Source organism: Trachypithecus francoisi, unplaced genomic scaffold (genome assembly GCF_009764315.1).
Source record: "Trachypithecus francoisi isolate TF-2019V2 unplaced genomic scaffold, Tfra_2.0 Lachesis_group5, whole genome shotgun sequence".
NCBI classification, from domain to species: domain Eukaryota; kingdom Metazoa; phylum Chordata; class Mammalia; order Primates; family Cercopithecidae; genus Trachypithecus; species Trachypithecus francoisi.
Genome location: NW_022681470.1, coordinates 20,337,196 through 20,362,693, shown reverse-complemented (window position 1 = coordinate 20,362,693; position 25,498 = coordinate 20,337,196). Strand labels below are relative to the sequence as shown.

The window sequence follows — 25,498 nt, the reverse complement described above, 5'->3', positions numbered from 1 at the left end:
ACTTACAATTCATTTTGCATTTTGAAATTGCATTTATTTTACTTGTAAATCTCCCACTTACTCAAGTCTCTCCAGTTTCATTAATGCCTCCTGGTGTGCAGCATTTAACTGTTGCATTTTGTCCGCAGAGGATTTCTATTAAAGCAATTTTAATCATCTCATATTAGTGCATTTCAACATAATCAGAGTGTCCAAAATGCTTACTCATACTATAGTTTGAACCATCAGAAATAAGAAATTTAAGATAGAGTTAGGCCTTCATGACAAATGAATTAGAAATTTATTTACTCAACACAAATGTTGGGCTCTCATCATAGGCACTGAGCTCAGTACTGAGAATTCTCAAGAAGACTAACTTATAGGTCTTGAACTTAAGTAGCTAAGTCTCCTTGAGGAGCCAGATACAAGAATAAAAACCCACAAAATAGCTTGTTGTTTTTAATATAATGGGAACCAACAAGAGTGACATCTAACCCAACTTGGGAAATGGCTCGGAAGAAGGGTGACAGGACATCGTAGAGGTGATAGATGTCTGAGGTGTGTCTTAAAGATAGTGGATACTGCCGGGCGCGGTGGCTCAAGCCTGTAATCCCAGCACTTTGGGAGGCCAAGACGGGCGGATCACGAGGTCAGGAGATCGAGACCATCCTGGCTAACACGGTGAAACCCCGTCTCTACTAAAAAAAAATACAAAAAACTAGCCGGGCGAGGTGGCGGGCGCCTGTAGTCCCAGCTACTTGGGAGGCTGAGGCAGGAGAATGGCGTAAACCCGGGAGGCGGAGCTTGCAGTGAGCTGAGATCCGGCCACTGCACTCCAGCCCGGGCGACAGAGCGAGACTCCGTCTCAAAAAAAACAAAAACAAACAAACAAACAAAAAAAAGATAGTGGATACTTAACCAAGCAAAATTATGTTATGAGAGTGTGTGTATGTTGGCACATGAATGTGGTAAGCTTTGAAGATTATATGATGTTTAGGAGGTATAAGCTTAGCATGATTTGTGCAAAGAAGTATGGATCTATATAGCTCAGTGAAGCTGGAGCCTAGGGTCTAAGTGTTTGGAGTTACTCTGGTGCTTTTCTAAGAGTATGGTACCCCATTACTGAAGACAAATGGGAAAAATCACACAGATGACTCATAATCTTGCCAAATTCTCTAAATTGTTGATGAAAGGAAAATGAGTTTCTGTCTGTTAAAGAGATTGCCTTGGACTGAATCTGAGCAACCATGATAAACACCACCACAAACAGTCCAATTATGCCATTATTTAAAAGGCAATATAAACCTCAAATATGTCCATTATTTAATAAAAGCTACATTATGCAAACTTCAAAGAAAAAAATGTAAACATATCAATATTCCCTAACATTTCCTAATAAAGGAAAACAAGCCTCAGCTACAAGATTTTAAAACAAGCAGAACTCAGCCTCTCCATAATGTTACCAAATTTCAAAGAAAATCCGATTCTGAGATATGCTTTCCAGTAACTAAAATCTGCAAGTTTACATAAATATAAAAATAAATTCAATTCTAAAGGCAATACAGCAATTTGCTATCTATGGCAATGATTTCAAAACAGATTATAATGTTCATAAATAATGTTACTGATCTGGCATGTAACCCCAAAACATATTTAAATCTTACATATTGCCAAAGAAATTCCATATACGTCTCACGGCATGCTTCTCTGAAGTGAATAAAGTTGATAATGCCACTTAAAAACCGACTTGTCCGTTTTGCTTCTAAAATAGAAAGCAACACTCTTTAAATAAACCTTTGAACTAACATAATATGAAAATGAAAATTCATCCTCTTCCACTATATATTCTGCTCATAATATATAAAATAAAATTGTATAGGTTAAAATAAAGTGTAGAAAATCTGCTCAAACTTAAAGGTAAGAATTATCTTTGTATTAATAACTTAAAAAAAAAAGGCAAACCACTTTTGGTCATGAAGGAATAACAGAAACCAGAATTACCCTCCCATATTAAAAAACTAGAAAAACAAATAAAAATACATGAAGCAACAAATTTTAGATGCTGGACAACAGGCAATACAGTATAGCAATCTCCAAGAGAAACAAATGAGGTGAACTCTATTACTGCATCAGCCTATGACTGAAGAGTTTTCAGGCTGTACTCCAGAGAAAGAGAACACAAATAAAACTTGTGAATCTTGCTGGATCAAGAAGACAGAGTTTAGAGTTTGTAGAAGCCAAAGCAACTAGGATTTATGGAACTGAGTATTGAGATGAGGAAGCTGTAAATAGAAAGAGTTCTGGAAATCTGTAGAGGAATCCCCTCAAGTTCTCAGTTAAGTACTAATTAGTTCATGAATAGGAAGAAACTACTAAGGCCAGGAAAACAATCAAAAATATTTAAAGGAATAAAAAAAATCCAGCAACCAACAATGTAATTTGAAGGAATAAAAAAAATCCAGCAACTAACAATGTAAAATTCACAATGTCTGGCATGGGCTAAAAATAACCAGACATGCCAAGAAAAAGGACAACATGATCCATAAGAAAATATAATCAATCAACAGAAACATATTAAAAAATAACACAAATAAATAGACGATAGATTTAGTAGATAAGAATGTGAAAACAGTCTTTATAAATAAATAAAGGGGGCAGAGAAAATAATCAGCCATGTGAAGAAATAAAAGGAAAGATTTTTTTTAAAAGATCTGAATTAAGAGTTGAAAAATACCTGAAATAAAAATTACATTGATGGGAATAACAGTAGATTAGACCTAAAATAAAAGGCTTCACGAAATTGAAGACATAATAGAAGTCATCTAAAATAAAGGCCAGAGAGAAAAAAAATGAATACAATATCTGAGCTGAGAGACAGTATCAAGCAGCATAACTAATGTGTAATTGGAATCCTACAAAAAGAAGGGACAAAAAAACTTTTACAGAATAGTTGAATGTTTTCCAAATTGTATAAAAACAATAACCATATCCAAGGAAGTGAACAAACCTAAATGGGGGGCAGGGGTGGAGGGGGAGGGAAGAAAGAACAGAAAAACAAACAAACAAACAAAAAACACCCAAAAGTCACATTACATTCAAACTGCTAATAACTAGCTTAGAAGGCAAAAAAAAAAAAAATCTTAGCAGCAGCCAGAGGAAAACAAAACCCATTATAGAGAGAGAAACAAAGATAAGAAAAGCAATAGACTTATCAGAAACAATGCAAGTCAGAAGACAATGGAGCAATATATTTAAAGCACTGAAAAAACTGTCAACTAAGAATTCTATATTGTAGTCCCTCAGTATCTGCTGGATATTGGTTCCAGGATGCCTAGAGAACCCAAGTCTGTGAATGCACCAGTCCCTTACACCAGGCACAGTGGCCGGGTGTGGTGGCTCACACCTGTAATCCTAGTACTTTGGGAGGCTGAGGCCGGCAGATCACGAGGTCAAGAGATCGAGACCATCCTGGCCAACATGATGAAACCTCTTCTCTACTAAAACTACAAAAATTAGCTGGGTGTGGTTATGTGCACCGGTAGTCCCAGCTACTCGAGAGGCTGAGGCAGAAGGATCACTTGAACCCAGGAGGTGGAGGTTGCAGTGAGCCGAGACTGTGCCACTGCACACCAGTCTGGTGACAGAGTGAGACTCCGTCTCAAAAACAAAAACAAAAAACCCGAAAAAACAAACAAAACAAACACACAAAAAATGGCATAGTACAGTCAGTCCTCCATATCTGTGCATTGTGCATCTGCAGATAAAACCAACTATGGATTAAAAACTTGACTTTTCATATCCACTGAGTGCTTAAGAAAAATACCTTTTATTTATCCATTTTTCTTTCCTTCCTTCTCAAAAAGAAGCAGGTCTCACTCTATTGCTCAGGCTGGGATGCAGTGGCATGATCATAGCTCCCTGCAGTCTCAAATTCCTGGACTCAAGTGATTCTCCCATCTAAGCTGCTGGAATAGCTAGGATTACAGGTATCCATCACCATACCTGGCTCATTTTTAAAGTTTGTTTTGTAGAAAAAGGATTTTGCTATATTGCCCAAGCTGGTCTCAAACTCCTGGACTCAAGCAATTCTCCCACCTTGGCCTCTCAAAATGATAAGATTACAGGTGAGAGTCACTGCACCTGGCCTCAAGAAAAATACCTTTCAAAAATTAAAGTGAAATAAAGGCTTTTTAACAGCACTACAAGAAATGTTAAATAAAATGCTTCATGTGTAAGAAAAATCATACCAGATGGAAATTTGGTGTACTTAAAAGAATGTGAGTTGACATAAAAGACATTTTTCCTCATACAAAAAAACTCGTTAAGAAAGAAATCACATCAAAAAGATGAATGCACTTGTATGTTTATTGTAGCACTATTCACAATAGCAAACATATAAAATGAACCTGTGTCAATCATTGGAGGATTAGATATTTAAAATGTGATGTGCATATACCACAGAACACTACTCAACCACTAAAGAAATAATGTCTTTTGCAGCAATATGGTTGGAACTTGAGGCTATCCTAAGTGAAATAACTCAGAAACAGAAAGTCAAATACTGCACATTGTCACTTATAAGTGGGAACTAAACAATGGGTACACATGGACATACAAAGTAGAACAGACATTGGAGACTCCAAAATGTGGGAGGATAGGAGAGGGATGAAGGTTGGAAAATTACTAATTTGGTACAATGTTCACTACTTGAGCGATGGGTGCACTAAAAGCTGAGATTTCATCACTACACAATATATGTATGCAAGAAATCTGCACTTGTACCCTCTACGTGTATTTTTTAAATGTCAAAATAGAAAATCCTTTAAAAGATAACTGTTTCACACAAATCTAATATCGATTAAGGGGTTTATGATATCTTTAAAAGTAAAATTTATGACACAATAGCACAAAGAGCAGTAGTGGAGAAAATAAAAGTATATTATTGTAAGGTATACTATATTTGAAGATAGATAATGGTATGTTAAAGATATATACATATATACTAAAACTTGGAGCAAATACCATTTGAAAAAGACATATAGCTGATAAACCAATAACAGACAAGGTAGAATATCTTTTTCGTATATAGTATTATATAAAATAAAATTTATTTTAATAAACCAAAATAAAGCAGGAAATGGAGAAAACAGGACTAAAGAACAGGACAAAGAAAAAACAAATAGTATAAAGGTGGATTTAAGCCCAATCATATCAATAATAACATTAAATGTAAATGGTCTAAGACTGATTAAAAGACAGCGATAGTGATGTTGAATTTAAAAAGCAAGACCCAACCATATGCTGTCTACAAGAAACCCGTTTCAAATATAAAGACATAAGTTACAAGGATGATATGACATGGTAACACTAATGAAAAGAAAACCTGAAGTAGCTATGGTAATATCAAATCAAGTATATTTCAGAGCAAAGACTATGTCATCAAGAGGATATAGCAATTCTAAATGTGTATGCTTCTAAAACTAGAGCTTCAAGGTACATAAAACAAAAATTTAAAGAATAGACAAAACAGAAAAGCTCACAATCATAGCTGAAGATTTTAACATCTATCAACAGTTCAATAGAACAACCAGCAAAAAAAAGTCTGTAAGGACCCAGTAGGCTTGAACAACGCTATTAACCAACTGGATCCAATAATAAATGTATGTTTAAAACACTCCACTCATCAACAACAGTGCTCATGGAACTTTTACAAGGGTAGACCATGTGGTGGGCTGAATAATAGCAACCAAAGATGTTCAGGTCCTACTCCTTGAAATTTGTACATGTTATCTTATTTGCAAAGTGGCTTTATAAGTATAATTAAAGATCTTGAAATGAGAAAATTATTCTAGAATAACTAGGTGGGCCCTAAATCCAATCACAGTGTCCTTATAAGAGGAAAGTAGAGAAAGATTGTACTATACACAGAAAGTAGAAAGCAATGTGATCATGAAAGTAGGAAGAGATTTAAATATGCTATACTGCTGGCTTCAATGACAGAAAGAAGTCATGAGCTGAGAAGTGCAACCCTAGAAGTTAGAAAAGGCAAAGAAACTGACTCTCTCCTAGAGTCATCTGAAGGCGTGCAACCTTAGTAACACCTTGGTTTTGGCCCAGTGAAACCAATTTTGAACTTCTGACCACTAGAACTATAGGAGAATAAATGTATGTTATCTTAAGTCACCAAGTTTGTGGTAATTTATTACAGCCACTATAGTGAACAAATACAGACCATATTCTGGGTCATAAAATAAGTCTGAATACATCTAAATGGATTCAAACGATACAAAGTATATTCTCTGATCACAAAAGAAATAACCTACAAATCAGTAACAGAAAAAATTGTGGGAAAATCCCCAAAGTAGGCAACACACTTATAAATAACCCATACATGAAAAAAGAAATCAAAAGGGAAATCAGAAAATATCTTGAACCTAATAAAAATGAAAATACAACATATCAAAGTTTGGGGGATTCAGCCAAAGCAGTGCTAGAGGGAAATTTACAGCAATAAATACTTATATTAGGAAAGAAGAAAGGTATCTAATTAATGGACTCAGCTTACTACCTAAAAAAAAAAAAAAAAAAACTAGAAAAAAAGAGTAAATGAAACCCAAAATAACCGTGAAGAAAGAATAACAATAAGCTCAAAATTCAATAAGAATAAAAAAAGAAGTATAATATAGAAAAGTCAATTAAGTCAAAAGGTGGTTCTTTGAAAAGTGATAAGCTGATAACCAGACTGGCTAGGAAAAAAAAAAAGAATAAAGAAACAAATTATTAATGACAGAAATGAGAGGGAAGATGTTATTACCTACCACAATGACATTAAAATAATATGGGAATATAATGAACAATTTTATGTTAACAAATTTGCCAAGCTAAAAATTCCTTTAAAAACATAAATCACCAAAGCTAACTCAGGAGTTTTGACAATAAACAACCAGAATAGCCCTTAACCTATTAAAGAAATTGAATTCTTAATTTATCCCAGAGAGAAAACCCCAATCCAAGATGGATCCACAAGTAAATTCTGCCAAATATTCAAAAAAGAAATAAATAATACAAATTTTACCAAACAATTCCCAAAAATGGAAGAGAGAATCTTTCCAAATGTATTGTATGAGACTGGTATATCTTGATACTCAGATCAGTCACTGCAGTGACATTGCAAGAAAACTACAGAACAATATACATCATTAACACAGACAAAAACACTTAATAAAATATTAGCAAATCAAATCTAGCAATATATTAAAAATACATCATAACCAATCAGGGCATATCCTGAATGCAAGGTTGACTTGATATTCAAAAACCAAATAATGTAATTTGGTAGATTAAAAAAGAGAAAACCCAAGATTATCTCACTAGAGGCCACAAAGGCATTTAATACCCTTCATGATAAAAAACTCTCAGTGAAATAAAGTAAAAGTTGTACATTCTGATAAAAAAAAATCTAAGAAAAATCCTACAACTAATACTTAATAATGAAAGACTAAATGGTTTCCCCCTACGATCAGGAACAAGGTAATGATGACTGCTCTCATCATTTCAATTCAACATTATACTAAAAGTCCAAGCCAGTAAAAAAACAAAAAATAAAAAAATAAAAGGCATCTTGATCAGAAAAAAGCTTTGTTCTCAAACAAAGATTAAGAATTATCAATAAGGAAAATCCTAAGGAATCTACAAAAAAAAAATCTACTCAAATAATAAGTGATTTTAGCAAAGTCAATATATAAAAATCAATTGTATTTGTCTACACTAACAATAACTAATCAGAAAATTTTAATTAAATTTACAGAACCACTAAAAATTTGACTTAGGCATAAATTTAACAAAATTTATTATACAAGGCCTGCACTCTTAAATTTATAGAACATCATTATGAGAAATTTAACAGCCTTAATAAATGCAGAGATATAGCATGCATATGGATCAGAGGACCCAATATTATTAAATTGTCAAATATCCCCCAAATGAACAATACATTCAAAGTAATCTCAGTCAAAATGGCTTTTTCAGGGGGAAGAAGAGTAGAAAGTGACAAGCTGAAAATACTAAAATACATACAGAGATGCAAAGGACCAGAATAGCCAAAATAATCTTGAAAAAGATGAAGAAAGAGAAATAACACTGATTTCAAGACTTACTATAAAGTGAAAGTAATCAAAGTACTGCTTGACATAACGATAGACATACAGATCAATGGAGTAGAAGAGCGAGCTCAAAAATAGACACATATAAATATAGAGTCAATTAATTTTTAATAGACTTCCTTTTTAAAAGGAGTTTTAAGTTCAAAGTAAATCTGAACAGGAAGTAGATAGTTCCCGTAAACCTTGGGTCCCTACACATGTACAAACTCCTCTCCACCAACTTCCTTTACCTGAGTGGTATATTTGTTACAACTGATGAACTTGCACTGACACATCATTATCACCCCAAATCCACAGTTTACATTAGAATTCACTCCTGGTACTGTACATTCTGAGTTTTGACACATGCATAATGACATATATCTACCATTAGAGTAGCATACAGAGTATTGTTACTGCCCTAAAAATCCTTAGTGTTAAAGGGGTCCTATTTATCCCTCCCTCACCCCTAACCGCTGGAAACCACTGATCTTTTTACTGTCTCCACAATATTACCCTTTCCAGAATGATGTATAGCTGTGTAGGCTTTGCAGACTGGATTCTTTCACTTAATAATATGCATTTAATGTTCCTCTATGTCTTCTCATAGCTTGCTAGCTAATTTCCTTGTAGTGTTGAATAATTTCTATTCTCTAGATGTACTACAGTTTATTCATTCACCTAGGCTACTTTCAAGTTCTGGTAATTATGAATAAAGTTGCTCTGAACATCTATGTGTAAGTTTTTGTGTGAATATAAGCTTTCGATTCATTTGGGTAAATACCAAGGAGCATGATTGCTGGATTGTAAAGTAAGAGTATGATTGATGCTGTCTTCTCTATAGTGAGTGAGTTCTCACAAGATCTGGTCACTTAAAAGTATGTGGCACCTTCCCCCTTGTGTTTTTGCTCCACTCTGGCTATGTGACATGTCTGCTCGCCCTTTGCCTTCTGCCATGACTAAGCTTCCAGAGCCTCCCCAGAAGCAAGCAGATGTCAGCATCATGCTTCCTGTACAGCCTGCACAACTGTGAGCCAATCAAATCCCTTTTCTTTATAAATTACCCAGTCTCAGGTATTTCTTTATAGCAACGCAAGAATAGCCTAATACACACACCAAATCTCTTAACTTACAATAACTTGATGGATAAATATCAAAGTCGAATTAAGGGACAATTAAAGCTAGAATTTTACATTCTGATATAACATGACTATTCTTTTAATGATAAGAGATAATTTCTTTATGGTAAATAGTAATTGTTACATTTCATAAAATTGGTATGATGAACCCACTATGCAACATCATACTTACATATTGTTTGTACTCATATTCCCAAATTTATAGAACACTTTTTAAACGGAAAGAGTTTCTAAAAAATAAGAAAAACAGCTTTTCTATGGCTCTTAAAAGGAAAAAAAAATCCAACATGATATTAAAAATTCACACTTAAAAATGGGATATACTTTTTAAAGCCAATTTCCTTGAAGTTGTTTTTCTTTTTTTTTTTTTTTTTTTTTTTACATTTACTGATGGAAAGGTGAAGGTGAAATGGTAGATTGAAGCCAGACATTAAAATTGTTTTGAATTCTCACTTACTTGGACATAGAATATCAGCAGTCTCAAAGTCATTCACCCGACAGATGGGCAAAAATGAGTCCCTTGAAGATGAAGTACAAAAAGTCTATTGAAAAGTATTTTGCACATTAAATACTAAGCCATAGGATATAAACATCTTATTTTCAAAAAGAGATTTCTGGATATACTTCTTAAGGTCAGGGGATGAAGCCAGAAGTCTACTATAATGTATAACCCTACAGCACTGAAATCTATTTTTTCTGTATATTAATCACGTAGTCATGCAATACTAAAGTATAGTTATAGATCCTAATAAACAGTACATAAACTTGGTGACACTAAGACTCTTTTAAGAACTCAAACCTCTTCACAAAGATGGTAAACAATTTTAGACGTACAGTATCTTACAAGTTCAACTGAAAATATGCTGAGAAAGTGACACAGTTGGAGGCAGTTCTGTTTGGTGGCAGTCTACAATTTTGAAATTTTGAATGTATATGGGATGAAATGAAGAGGAACATAGTAGCTATTCCTTCCCAAAGAAAATTATGTCTTTAAGAAAACTTAATGCAATATAAATATGAATGTAGACTAAGAAAATAAAATCACTCTTTACTCACAGATGAGTAACTAAATTGCTGAATGGTAAGAAGCCTTCCATTAAATGTGGATACATGACTTCAGAGTTCACTGGCATCTAAATGCAATAAACCACAAAATCAACCGTACACATTGATTAGACAAAATGAGAAAAATCTTCAGCTAAGATCAAAATATATTAACTTATTATCATTAAAGACCTTAATACATATTCTAGTATAAATACAGAGTTTTCATTATTATTAATGCTAGGTTCATAGTAGGTGCTTAATAAAGATTTTTAAATGAATTTTTAAAATGGAATAAGGTTAGCATTTACTAAATATCAGGTACTATGCAAATACTTAATTTGCTAAAAGCTAAGTTGCCTCATTTTAATTGTTTCAATCTTACTGCATATCTTCTACTCTAATTTGGGAGTTCTTCCTGAGAAGAGAACAATACGAAGACTTAGCTATTGTTTATTATAGTCTCTGAAGACAAATCTACAAATTTGTAACAACTGCACAGCATCAATAATCTGTGTCATTTAAGTCTTTTACTATGGTTTTCATCTTACTAAAGCTATGGATATAAACCATTATTATGCATAAGATCCCAATGTAACTGACATTAATTTTTTATGTCTTTTAATTTGTTAAAAATAAAGTCCATAACTTCCCATTATAAAAGCCAGTATGCATTGTAAGCAGAACTGCAGCAAAACAAAAAAACAACAAAAAAAAAAACCATAATTTTGCCTCATCTTAAACTCACCATGTAAAAATGCTCCAGTCGAATTCCATATACTATCTGTAAGGCTCTCATGTAGATCATGTGCAAGACTTCAGGCTACAGCAAAAACAACTTTGAATATTCTGATGCATAACTCTAAAGGTATGTCACTATCATCATTACCATACAATATTATAGTCAATGAAAGCAAAGAAGAAAAAGGTAACAAAATTACTCCATTTCCCTTGAAATACTCCTTAATTTTTCCAAATTTTAAAACACATTATGATGCTTAGTTTGCTCAAACATAAGTGGTCAAGGGATCAGCTGTTTAAGAATGAGAGAGCAAGTATATCCAAATCCAATCCAAGCAACCCAATCCACCTTAGGAAATGGAAGAAGAAGAGTTAGTCTTTCAGAACAGGCTGTCAGGCATGTGGCAGAAATAATGGCACATTGAAAATGTGTGTGTGTGTGTGTGTGTGTGTGTGTGTTTTAAAGAACACAGGAAACCTTGTTTGCTGCCCAGATATTAAGATTTCCTTAGATGTGAAGTTTAAGAGAACACTTGATCAGGAGGTATAAATGTAATAGGGTTATATACGATTTTAAAAATTGGATCTTCTAAAACAGCAGTTCCTAAATGCCGGCGTGTGAATCTGTTCTGATCCATATAGTAATACAACTTTATTGGGTGAGCAGAAAGATGAGAAATATAGGGAAAACGTGGTAATCTTTTAAGAAAGCTGAAATTTACTCAGTTTGAAGACAGCAGTTATTCTAAAAGTATTTCTTCCATTTTCAAGAATCAAAGGGGGTGGCGAGATCAGAAAGTTTGAGTTCTACATCATTAAACCAGGTTTTACTATGTTATCACTTCAAGTCCAACACAAGAAACTGGAAGGAGACTTTGGGATTTTCCGTGACACATAAATAGTTCATTTTGTATTTAATAACTAAAGATAGAAAAAACAGTACCTGTCAAAACAAGTCAATTCCCCCTGGGGCATAATGCATGAAAATTAATCTGTAAGCTTCGAAAGAGGATTATTTCTAAGCATTTTTTTTGTGGTTGAAAACCACTTGGAATAAGTTCCTTCAACCCCTACCAATAAATGATACTCTCAGACCACCATTCCAATAATAATAAAAAATTTAATACACTTTAACACGTTGTAGAAGCTGTTTTTTTTTTTTTTTAGAAAACGATTATATTAAAGAGTTGAATCCTAATGGGAATGTAGAAGTCACCACACATATAAACTTGGTGTTATTTTTAAATTACGCTAGGTGAGAGATTTTCTCTCGATGAAAATGGTCTCCATCAAGGAAGGCATATCCCTTTCTTGCCACACTATAGACCTAGTAGCTTACTTTTTTCTTAAATACCATTATCCACAGGCAAACATAACCACCTTTTACCTTTGGATTTGGATAAAGATCATTCTTGGTGAGGTTTTTACCATCAGCTCCTGTTAAGATCTTATTGCGAATATGAATCACAATCTCAGCTACATTGTATCTGGGGAAAGACAAAGTCTCCATCTTGGAAGTTTCCTGTTAATCTGAAGGAAGAAAAAAATATTAGAAATATCACATAATCAGTAGCTCTCATTATCTGGAAACTAATAAATATAAGGACAAAATGAACGAGTGAAAGTTGAACTATTCATAGTTGCGTTAACTATCATCAAATATCTTAGTAAAATAAAGACAAGTATTTATATATGTATCCTAAAATTACTTTTATTCTAAGGTGACACAGTTATTTTCTGCTAATTTTCCTAGTGTTGTTCTCTTTTGTAGGAAGAGAAAAACACATTTGGGAAGGAGGACTTTGGTTGAATACATAGATGAGAAACCATGTGCTTTTCTTTTATACGTGAGGGCCAAGGAGCTTAACGAGACCAATCCTAATAATTAATTCTCAAAGCAAGGCATATAGGTAACATCATCAGCAGAAGCTATATATAAACAACAGTAATACAGGGCATAAAAAATTGTATTCAGTTTTGACATCCTATTCAATACATATATAGTGAGACGGCTAATCAGGTTGTAGATGCAAACAGAAGAGAGAAAAACAAGTGAGTAAGAATAGACAGTATAATTGGTAGGAATTCCCGTCACCAGAGTGAGAACTTTAACGAAAAACCATTTCTCCTAATGTCTTCACGTAGTGAGTTACTCCTACCTGTGTCCCCCTAGAGTAGTAGTTCTCTAACTTTATCCTCAAGGGCACATCTGGCAATGGCTGCAGACATTTTTGGTTGTCAGCACAGGAGTGTGGGTGCAACTAGAATCTAGTGGGTAAAGACCAAGGATGCTGCCAAACATCCTGTGATGTATAGGGTGGCACCCCATAGCAAAGAATTGTCCAGTTGAAAAGGTCAATAAATGCTGATGTTAAAAAACCTTGTACCTGGAATCTCAGCACTTTGAGGGGGACCAAAGCAGGTGGATCGCTTGAGCCCAGGAGTTTAAGACCAGCCTGGGCAACATGATGAAACTCTATCTCTACAAAAAACATAAAAATTAGCTAGGCATGGTGGCCTATGCCTATAGTCCCAGCTACTGAGGGAGGCTGAGGTGGGAGGATCACTTGACACTGGGAAGCAGAGGTTGCAGTGAGCAGAGATTGCACCACTGCACTCCAGCCCGGGTGACAGAGACCCTGTGTCAAAAAAGGAAAGGAAAGGAAAGGGGAGGGGAGGGGAGGGGAGGGGAGGGGAGGGGAGGGAAACCTTGTCCTAGAGCCTTGCATTTAACCCTGTTATGATACTAGTTGCAATGTACCAAAATGATGTTTAAAGAACTCTGACACTACATTGTGAGATTCCAGTAAGTCAGGATCTTTTCATTTTCTTTGTATCTCTCCCTGTAACCACAAAAATAGCAGTAGTAACAGCAAGAGGGAAATGAGCAGCAATAGCAGCCACTGCTATTGCTCTCAGCCACTCTCTTAAATACTTGTTGTGTTACCTTCAGATCCCCTACTCTCCAGTGAAACAAAATGATCTTAGAGACCCAATGTGAATATATTCAGTTTTGCAAACACATTGAAATGGCCCACAATTCTGAGAATCTATTTCTTTAGGCTCCTAATGTTTTTCAGAATTTTAGGGTTAAAAAGGGAGCTTTGGCAACTTGCCTAACCTCTAATAAATGGAAGCCATTCTAAGCAATGATTAACAAATAACTTCCCAATTCAGCTTGAACATGTGACAGCATCACAGAATTCATTCTCAATGCAACTTTTTCCCACTTTATTATGGTTTCAAATTAAATAACTCTTCCTTATAGTGTGTGGAAATATGTTTTGTTGTAATTTTACCTCCCGGTCCTATGTATAGTCACTGCAACTAAATAGAATATATTAATCTCTGTTTACATGACACCATTTTCAAAAATGTGAAGAAAGCTATTACACCTCTGCTAAGCCCTCCCTTCTTAAAAGTAAGTATAATTTCTTTATGTATGGCTATATATAACTTTAAAATACTCCTTATAACGACATTGTTTTAGAAACTACCATCTTATTCATCTTCCTCTAACACACACTATTTTGTAAATGTCTTCTTAAAATGTAGTGCCCAAACTGAACATGACATGGTCTGTCTAGGGCACAGTATTAATGGCCTCCACTGTAGCACTTATTGATCAACTGAAACTCCAAGAACTTCACCATGACTGTCTTGTATCAAGACGGCTTCTCCTTGTTCTTTTTTTCCCCCCTTTTCCTCTTTTTTGGTCACATCTGCTGGGTCACTTGTGTTCTTGTTGTATAAATTGATTATTTGAACCTTAAGCAAGAATTTGTACTTTCTACCATTAAATTTCATGATTGCAAGCTTTCCTCTTAGAGCTAGGACCTTTTGTCTAATTTTTTTTTTCTTTGAGGCAGGGTCTCAGTTTGTCACCCAAGCTGGAGTGCAGTGTAGCACAATGACAGCTCACTGCAGCCTCGACCTCCCAGGTTCAAGCTATCCTCCTGCCTCAGCCTCCCAAGTAGCCAGGACTACAGCAGGCACACACCACCATGCCCTGTTAATTTGCGTGTGTGTGGAGATGGGGTCTATGTTGCCCAGTCTAGTCTTGAACTCCTGGGCTCAAGTGATCCTCCCACCTCAACCTCCCAAAGTGCTGGGATACAAGCATGAGCTACCTTGCCAGGCCATAGAGCTGGGATCTTTTGGAATCCAGATTCTGATGCATCACATATTAGATGCCCCCTTCGGCACAAATATGCATTCTACATTTTCATGTAAGTCATAGACTTAAAAGCTGTTCATAAAAGGACTGGACCAAAGAAAGACTTCAGAAAAAGTCACTTTTCCAAAAAACCTGCATCTGAATTACAGAATATTGCAATAGAAAGCGTAGGTGTAAAGTATCTTCAAAATTATTATCACTCTTTCCTCTCTTCTCTAATATTTGGCACTCTACTATCAGATTAATCCTTATAAAAACACTTAATGCATCATATAATATTTGTACGAAAATACTTTAATTACCTTACCCACATCAAATTCAAATTTTTCTGCTAGGCTTCTAAAACCTTTAATAATTGAATGAAATTTGTGCTCCAAGTTAGTCTCCTAACTTTCCCAAACTTCCAGTATTTCCTTTTGGAACCTCCTCCAATATCCAAATTCTGTCATTCTTTCGGAGTACCATTTCAGTTACAATTTATTCATTAACGAGAGATGAAGAAAGATACTTTCCAACTACACAGTTTGAGCTCCTGGGTGGGATAAAGTATACAAATGACTTAATATATACGCAGTAATACTCTGTCTAACGAGTAGCAGAGATTAACTGCTAATTATTCCTCTGGTTTCTCATTTATTTGCAGCACCACGATGCTGAGCAGAGTAGGTACTAAAAGTATTATCTGTTAAATTTTACACACTTTGTTTTGTTAAAATAAACTATTTGTGGACATCACAGTTCCAGGAGGCAGAGATTAAACAAAAATAAACAGAAATGACTCCCAACTTCAATGAATTAAGTAAAACGTTCCTTGAACTTTTAAAGGGAAAAATGATCGCGTTACGCATGCGTAGTGCTATATACGCTGCTCTCTTCCTTTGACTTTTGAAAGTTGCATTGAGAATGATATTTTTGTCTTTTCATTCATGGTTTTGGATTTGGTTAAGAAACGTTTGGCAACGGAGATGTGTAAAAAGCTGACAAGCATCTGCAGCCAAATAAGCTACATCACCACCACCTTTCCAAAAATCACACATAAATGTATGCCTAAGTTGAACAATTTCAGCTCAAGCTCGTCTTCTTCGGTCTATGCTGCACCAGAAAACACCCATTAGTTTCGTAGGAACTGAACTCCGGTTGTTTCTGGGACTAAAATCAAATAAAGAGTAACGATGGGCCCGCCCCTCACCTCCCAGGAGCTGGTTTCTTCCGCCTCCTCCCACCGCTGAGCACAACGAAAACACCGCCAGGCCCTGCGTCCCGACACCTGCCCGCGCCTTGGGATGGCGAAGGTGTCCGCAGGCTTCCTTCCTCCGTCCTCTCGCGCTCACCTACAGTGCCGGCCGCCGACAGGAAGGCAGCGAGTTCGAGGAGCAGCTACAAGCAAAGTAAAAAATCAGCAAACGTCGACCGTTGTCACTTTTCAAACTTGCCGCCTCCTACTGGAAGTCCCGCCCCGTTCCGGCAAGCCCACGTTCAACCGCGACGGATGCCGGTTGGGCTCAAGAGACGCCAGGCAGGTGGGGCTGGAGTTGTCATGGAAGGGGCAGGGCGCAGGGCGGAACCATTGCTCGCGGAGCTGGCGCCGAGTCGGAACCTCGGACTGCGGGAAGTGGGAGCGCCGCGGTTTCGGGGAAGAGACCGGGGTTGAGCATATAGCCCATCTCAGCGTGACTTCCGCCGGCGTTGAGAGCGTTTTCGGAGTCCGAGTTGAAGAGCAAAACCAAGTGGAGGAAACTTCACTAAGTTCAGGGTGACAAGGGAGGAAGTGCAGAGGTAATTTATAGAATTCCAGAGTAATAATAATTTGTTGAACATTGATTATGTGCCGGGTTCTGTTAGATGTTTATAAGCATCATCTCATTTAGATTTCATTAAAGGGAAGAAAAGGGAGAGTGGAGAGATACTATCATCTCCTCAGGTGAGGGCTCTGAATCAGAGAATGCAGTTATCTGCGCACAAGTAGCATAGCTTGGATATGAACACACATCCTCTGACTCTGTGCTCATAAGCACGACTTCAGGAGGTGGAAGAAACGTAACAGTTCATCGGGTCAAATCCTCTCGCTTTTACAGACAAGAAAACTGGACTCAGAAGTGATTTGTTAGAAGTTATACAGTAGGTGGTACTGTCTAAAGTAGAAACCAGGTCTCCTGATTTTAGCTTCTCCCTCTTCCATCAGCCCTCAGGAGGAGCCAGGAACATCAGGTGCTTTCCACCGCTGAACTGTTCCCCAAACTTGCACATTCCTGAGTGAGTTTCATTCTTCAGATAAGGGGCCCTGAAATCTGTATTTTTTTACATGGTATTTTGTTTGTTTTGGCAAGCGTGGAAACACTGCACTTAATACAAGTTAGGAAACCACGGCAGGCCTAGTTGTCAGGGGAGAAAGCCATTAAGTTTTATTGAGGTTTGGGACACGAGAGGTAGAACTTATATCTGGTCACAGGGTAGAGCATCATCTGGTGACAGTCGTGTGTTGGATGGGGAACCTGAACTGAATTATGTGAAAAAAGTGCTAGAAAGGTTGTGTTGAATGTAGACACAAATACCGGTGCTTTGTCCGGTGGGTTGAAGGACTAAACCTACTGATGGTGAAGTCTATACCAATTTTAAATAAAAATACATTTCATATTCATTAGTTCAGGGCTTTTGTCTTTCCTTTCAATGTCTATTTACTGATGTAAGTCTCAAAGTCGGAATCTGGTAAGACTTAAAAGAAGGTTAAGAAAATAGATTTTTAAAAAATATTAGAGTCAGTGAGGAAAGCAGAAAAAAGAGACACATTGTCTCTTCCCTGTCTCATTGACACTTGCCAAATCAAACTGATTACTTATACATGCATAACCTCCACCAAATCATATGTCCTTAGAGGCAGGGAAGGGAGCCATAGCATAGTGACTGAGAGCACATCTCTACGGTCAGAGGGAGTTGATTGAAATCCCTGGTTACACCATTTACTACCTAGGTGGACTTAGGCGAGCTATTTAACCTAACTGAGCTGGTTTCTGCATCTTTAAAATAGGGATAACAGTTCTACTTTATAGGGTATCATGAAGATTAAGTGAATTAGTTCCCGTAGAGTGCTTAATTAAGTACTTGATAAATATTAGCTGTTATTTTGACTGTTATTATTTATACATGGTCCCTAATAAAATATCTTGCAAGTGGCAAGTGCTTAACAAATGTCTAAGTTGTTGTTGAGAATCGAGATAAAAGAAAACAAGCGATTTATGTGAAAGCCAAGATTAGAATGGAACTTGGAGAAAGAGAAAAATGAGACAAAGGAAGAAAAGAGCAAGATGACCATTTTGTTGTATCGACAATAAATATTGTTTATTTGGGGGTTAATATTACTATTGATGTGATAAATAGTTATATTAGAAGTACATTATTTGTTTAAAAAATGAGTGTTTATTCAAATTAATTTAATTAGAAGGTTAAATCTGACTTTTAAAAACTTTTAGTTGCCTGGTACTGGTCAGTGTAAGGTAGAAGGTGGAACATCAGAATTCTCACCCTAGACATTAGTCTAAGAGTTTTGTTATCACCCATAAAAACACTGACAATTGCAGAAAACTTCAGTGTTCTTTCTGATTGTAGCATCATAATTTTATACCCTCACATGTGCTACATTTGCCCTTCTATTTCATTTTCCCTGTCAGCCCTCCTGCTAATACCTCCCTTCACAGCCTAGACTGCATGGTTTATCAGCATCCACATTTCCTGTGTCTGATGCCTCTGACCCAGGTGCCTGTCAAAATCTTGTCCCCGAATCTTGTCTATAAATCCTTAACTGGAAACACTGGAGAAAATGACACAAAGTGACATATGACAGATTGTCAGTCTCTATCTTCAGCTCTTTCCCTGATTCCTGACAAGTCTTTCATTTATCATCAGTAATTTCCCTGTCCTGTAACTTTCAGCGATTTCTCGCAAACTTTACCCTTTCCTCATTCCTCTTCCCAGCCTAAATTCCTCTTTTAATAGAAAGTGACCAAAGTAGTCTTAAAGATATGTTTCAAGCACATAATACATTCGTATGCATCTGCAATTTGTTGTGTCTATTGCCTTTCTAATTTTAATTTCATGTTCCTTTTCTAGACAGCACTTTACATTCTGGATGACAGACCTATCAGGACTGAGTGGACCTTTGAGTGACAAGATGGGGGGTGTTCCAAAGAGACCATGGCAGCCTGCAGCTAGGACTTTATCTTTAATGCAAGTGGTGATGCTGTGATATCTAGTGCTTTAAACAAATCTCTTTTTTTAAGTGACAGGGTTTCCAAATTGTTATATCTACTTTGTTTAACAGATCAATAGGGACAAAAAGTTGATTCACTTGGTCTAATGTGGTAGGAATAGGTGAAATACTAAGATTGGGTCCTACACTCTACTTGCCATCAGGCACCCATTCTTATGAATAGAGATTCCATAGGGGCCACAGACAATCCCAGTACTTTTTTCCCAGTTAATTGAGAAAATTAAAGCCATCATACAATATATAACTTCCTCCCTCTCCACTTCTGTCAATGCCACATATATCCACCTGTCTTATTTGTCTGTCTCAGAAAATGTAACATACTTTCTCCACCAATGTATGACTACTGTTTCTTGTTCTAGACCTCTTTTCTGCATTTGGTGTCATTGATCAAACCCTCCTTGAAACTCCTTTTGCATTTCTCCCATCTTTTTCTACCTGTCTCATGCTTCTTGGGGTTTTGTTTTTTCTCTGCGTACCCATTAAATAGTATTTCCCAAAGTTCCAACCTTGAGTTGTTTTCTGTCTGTGTCTTCCCTGTGAGGACTATCCACTCATTGTTTTAACCTATTTGCTCATGGATTCTAAAACTACTGCTATTCCTAACCTCTTCCTTGAAGTTCAGACATTTGGGAGGCTCACGAGCCCTTCAAACTCTAATTTGTTCTTTGCTTTCATTTGTACTCCCAATTCTATCTCATCTCACTGCCTCCAGCTGTAACTACTACTATCCCCACCTACACCACCAAATCCATCTTGTAAGTAGCAGCCAGAATGACCAGTCTCAAATGTAAATCTATTTCACTTGCCTCCTTAAATTTCTGATCTCCCTCCACAGTCACGTTCAAGATAGTCCGCCTCCATGGCCTGGTGTGCTAGAGTCTTCATCATCTTGCCACTCTTTTCCTTCCCAGTCTTGTTTCCCTTTCCAGTACCATCTCCCATCCTACCCACTTCACATTGATGAGGCTGCTTTACACCTGAGACCTTTCACATTCTGGTTGACTTTGTCTGGACTGTCTTTATTTTCTTTGGCTGACTCTTCCGTATCCTTACGAATTTTTTAGGGTTCTTCCAAGAGGCCGTTCCTTATTCCATAGTCTGAGTTAGTTGACTTTTCTCTGCTTTCTTGACATTCATGGATTCATTCAGAAAATATTCACTGAACCCTTATTTTATGCTAGATACTAAGCTAGATACTGGAAATATAATAATGAAAAAGCAAATATGGCAATAACCGATCTAATAATTTCCTGACAGAGTTTACATTCTCATCGGGAAAAAAAGAAAAAAAAAAAAAAAGTCAGTTCAGTCTTACTGGCTCCATGCTTGAGAATAGCTAGGAATTGAAAGGGTAAAAGACAAGTGTTCTACATAGAGGCTAACAATGTTTATGAAGAAGAACACAGTCTAGGAACTGAGAGATTCTAGACAGGGGTGGAGAAGTAAATAGGGACCAGATCATGAAGAGCATTAGTGATGATGTAACAAACTTTGGACTCCTTCTTAAGGCTAATAGTAGCTTTGAATGGTTTCAACATGATTAGGTTAGTATTTAAATGATGAATCGCTACTCTGAGAAAAAGAACTCAAAGGGTGGCAATACCAGCAAGAAGGAAACCAATTAGGAGATAATTGTAGTAAACCAGGGAAAGAAAGATGGCAGTTTATACTGGGGCATTGCCAGTGTGGGTAGAAATAGATCTCAGAAGAATTTTAGGAAGTAGAAATGGCAAAACTTGGTGACTGACTGAGGGCAGAAATGGAATAAATCAAGGACAGAGTTTATCTTAAACAAGCTTTAGTGAAGACAGAGACTACCCCATTTGCTGTCATGTATTCACAGCTTAGCACAAATCTTTATACGCTGGAGATGCTTGATAAGTACGAGTGAAATTTTCTGGCTTGAGTACCCAGATAAATGGGATGCCAGTCTCTGATTTAGGTAACATAGAGGCAGACTCACTTGGGAGATAACTGGTGATTCAGTTTTGAACATGTCTAGCTTAACATGCCTGTGAAACATACTATGTCCGGATACACGGCAATTGGATGAATGATTCTGAAACTCAAGAAGAGAGGTCTGAGATGGATTCTTTGTATACTTAAAAAAATAAAAGTTTATGTTATATTGAAATGATCTGTTTTGTGCCTGTCTCCACTATCACACAGGTCTGGTTCTTAATGACCTTTGATGTTCCTGTGCCTAACACCATGCCTGGTACAAACTGCACACCCAATCAGTGTTTGTTGTTGAACTGAACTCCTTTTGAGACATGATGCATCTAACAAATAGTAGTAGCCTCTGAGGAGGGAAATTAGCAGGTCAGAGTGAAAAAGAAATTTTCATTTTGTTGAATATATTTTAGTTCCTTTTGCCTTTTCCTCCAATGTATTTCTATTTCATGAGAAATAAAAAGATGACATAAAAAGTGTTCTAGTAGATTTATATGGACTTAATACCAAAAGTAATACTCCAACTATGTTCTGGTCACTATAGAGTAGAATATTAAAATGCTATCTGATAGGATATCATATTAGTTTTTTTTTTTTTGAGACAGGGTCTCAGTCTGTTGCCCAGGCTGGTGTCATCATAGCTTACTACAGCCTCAAACTCCTGTGCTGAAGTACCACATTACATTATTGATTGGTTTATAAATTCTGTGGTTGTATTATTGATGCCATCATTCAATTCACTTATATGAATTAGGAATAGTAATAGCAAGATGAAGTGAAATTATGAACACACATTTTATAGTAAGGGCATGAGACAGAAAATCTTTGAAACTATGTACTGTATTATGAGATATATACAAAATCTACAAAAGCAAACAAATGCCATTGTTTTATACCTGCCTAACATTTCATACAAGAGGAAATAATGATACGTCTCTCCTATCGGCCAACATTTCTAGCTTGCTGACATAGGTAGCATTTAATATGCAAAACCCTTTAATCACAAGTATCAGAAAGCACATCTTAACTGTAGTTATAAATGGAAAAGTAAAAATGCATAGTGCTTTTATATATTTTTGAGTTAGTATTGTACTGTATAATTTTATATAAATGGTTGAGGCCATAGATATTTTGAAAGTACATGTTAATATTTAAAGAAAACAGTAAATTCTAGTAACACTTTTGAATATACAGCATATTCACTGGGTGGCGCTGTTGCATTAATGTTAACCTTACATATTTTGAAAGTTTTATTTCATTTTCTTTTATAAAAGTAAATTAGAGTGATAAACATTGAACACAATGTTCTGGATAAAAAAAATAGATTCTAAATTTATTGGCATTAGAATATATGTTTAGAGCCCAGGCTTAAGAAGAAAAATAGCATTGAATGCAAAATAGCTATCTGCTTTTTATTACCCTTTAATCATTACAAGCCTGTTAATCCACTTGACTTCTCAGCTGTGTTCATCTTTTTTAGTGGATTTGAGAACTGAGCTGTACATTTGTAATACAGTATCTTTGTTAAAGACTCACAGGGAATTCTTAGTTTGGAACTATAAAGTACCTATTCTTTGCTAATTTGTGATGAGCTCTAAATGAGATCTGAGAAGGCAAAAAGTTGCTATATTATACTCTAACCTCTCTAGTATCATTTTTCCCAACTATCCCAGCAAGTTCTATTATTTTAATATAGTTAGTATAGAGAATCTTATGAATTATCAGCTGAAACAAATTAAATATTCTTCAAAATTTTTGTTCAATGTGACTTTTTAAAATTCAATTTTCTTTTGCAGAGATGGGGTCTCACTGTGTTGGCCAGGCTGATCTCGAACTCCTGGTCTCAGGCAGTCCTCCTGTCTTGGCCTCCCAAAGTGCTGGAATTACAGGAATGAGCCAACTTACCGAACCTAAACTCAATTTTTATATTCTGGATATTTTCAATATCTGTATTACAATATCCAGTGCTATTTTTCAGTTATTTCAAAGGAGTTAATGAGATTCTCAGGAAAAATACTGATATTAATGTATTCTAATTTTTTTATTTGAATAAATTTTTTTTATTTAATTTTTTATTCGAATTTTTTATTTGAACTACCTGTACTCCAAATAGTTTTCGGAGTACAGGTAGTTTTTGGTTACATGATTGAGTACTTTGAATAGTTTTTGGAGTACAGGTAGTTTTTGGTTACATGATTGAGTACTTTATTAGTGATTTCTGAGATTTTATTGCACCTGTCACCCGAGCAGTGATTATACTCTAATTTTTAAATTAGTCAGTTATAACACATTTTAGAAGGGTGTCTTAGTTCATTCAGGCTGCTTTAACAAGCTACCACAAACTGGGTACCTTATAAGCAACAGAAATGTATTTTTCACAGTTCTGGAGGCTACAAAGATCAAGGCTCTGGCAGATTTGATATCTGGTGAGGGCTTGCTTTCTGGTTCATACATGACATCTTCTAGCTGTGCCCTCGCATAATGGAAGGCATGAATGAGCTTTGTTGGACCTCTTTTTTAAGGGCACTAGTCCCATTCATGAAGGCTACCATCATGAATTAATCATTTATCAGATGTCCCACCTCCTAATACCACCTTGGGAGTTGGAATTTCAAAATACAAATTTTGGGGAGACACAAACATTCATGCCATAGCAGAAGGGGAATTTTTAAAAAATGAAACCCGTAATAACTCACAAATCAGAAAAGTTTGGGGATAAGTAGGTTTCTTTGTTGTTGTTGTTTTGTTTTGTTTTGTTGGTGTTTTGTCACAGTTCTGGTGCCATGTTATCATTCTCATGAATTCTTTATGATAGTGATTTATATTGTCTAGAGTAAATTTTCTAATATGGACCCTTAGGAGAAAATTGCTTCTAAGTTCTCTACATCTTTTTCTAATCCTGTTTTCTCAAAAAGGGGTCTGAGTCTGTGCATTTCTATATAAGTACCAAGTAATATTATCTCATTTCATCTTTAGTCTTTGGAAAAATCACCTGCCAGTTTTTCTTTACTCTTTATTAAGCAAATTCAACCTGGCAAACATAGGTTGACCATATATATTCAAAATTAATACCTGAATATTGTTCCTAGGACAATCTGTTAAGATAATTTACATTTATTCACCTTTTATACAATGTTTTATAATAATGATAGTGCATATTTACAGAAGATGTACAAGGTACCAGGTCTTCTCCATGTATTACCTCATTTAATTATCACAACAACTGCATGAAGTAGTTTCTCTTCCCATTCCATTTATAAACACACACACACACACATATATCTCATATTTACTTTAAGAAGACTGGAACAACTAGCTCAAGGTCATATATCTAGGAAACCAGGAAGACAAAAGTTGAACCCAAGTAATTAATGTTAGAAGCTCTGTGCCTAGCTCCTGCACTGTGCTTCCTAATCTCAAACCCTTACACTGGAGGAGGCAGTGTTAATTTTTGTAATCTGTGCAGCAGACCCTTTTTATGTTCTACAGATTTTATCCCTGAATCCTTCTAGAAAGGATTGTATGCCTGGATACCTACTATTCTACCATTTCCCTACAGTGCAACACAAAATACATAGACCTGTGAAGGGTTCCTCAGTTCCGTGGGGAAGGATTTAGTTGATTGGATACTTTGAATTTCTTTGCTATGCTTTGTTGTTCAAGGGATTATATGTCTCTCTCCCTCGATAAGCCTTTGGGTGGGTTGGCAGTCTCACACAGACCTTCTAGGCCTTCAGAGATGTCCTACACATGTATTTTCTCATTCCTGACTCTTTTTCATTCTTCTGGCAGCCTCTAGGGTCTCTCCCATCCCTTTCCTAGAACCTGTCACTCCAAAGAGAGAATAAAGTTCTCAGTTTTCTTCCTTTGTCTTAAACGTTTGACCGCTTAGTGATTTGTTGATTGCTAGTTGCCTCTTGTTCCATTCATTGACTAGGTCTCTTCTGAAGATTTTCTCCTAGAGTTAATATTAACTAAAACAAAACACATTTAACCAATTATTCTACCCTGATGATTAATTTTTTAAAGAAAATAACTATTTTTCTACATAAGGAATTTA

General features: G+C 36.0%; 1 protein-coding gene and 1 long non-coding RNA gene across 3 annotated transcripts in view; one reads left to right on the top strand and one right to left on the bottom strand.

Moving 5' to 3' along the window:
* Positions 1 to 16,714, bottom strand: part of NUF2 (NUF2 component of NDC80 kinetochore complex) — a 33,833-nt gene extending 17,119 nt beyond the window's left edge. Inside the window, exons 1-7 of one of the 2 annotated variants that reach the window (XM_033200697.1) lie at positions 16,411 to 16,714; positions 12,432 to 12,574; positions 11,052 to 11,126; positions 10,316 to 10,392; positions 9,717 to 9,778; positions 1,644 to 1,741; positions 62 to 135 (exon numbers count right to left, since the gene is read on the bottom strand). In XM_033200697.1, coding sequence (XP_033056588.1) covers positions 62 to 135; positions 1,644 to 1,741; positions 9,717 to 9,778; positions 10,316 to 10,392; positions 11,052 to 11,126; positions 12,432 to 12,554 — 509 coding nt within the window. In that variant the 5' untranslated portion in view covers positions 12,555 to 12,574; positions 16,411 to 16,714. The remainder of the gene's footprint in view (positions 1 to 61; positions 136 to 1,643; positions 1,742 to 9,716; positions 9,779 to 10,315; positions 10,393 to 11,051; positions 11,127 to 12,431; positions 12,575 to 16,410) is intronic. The other variant, XM_033200698.1, reaches the window with a different exon arrangement.
* Positions 16,715 to 16,759: 45 nt separating this feature from the next.
* LOC117076810 lies at positions 16,760 to 20,818 on the top strand. The gene is made up of 3 exons (XR_004434479.1): positions 16,760 to 16,997; positions 17,404 to 17,474; positions 19,326 to 20,818. It is a non-coding gene; the product is annotated as an uncharacterized LOC117076810 (long non-coding RNA).
* Positions 20,819 to 25,498: the final 4,680 nt, after the last annotated feature.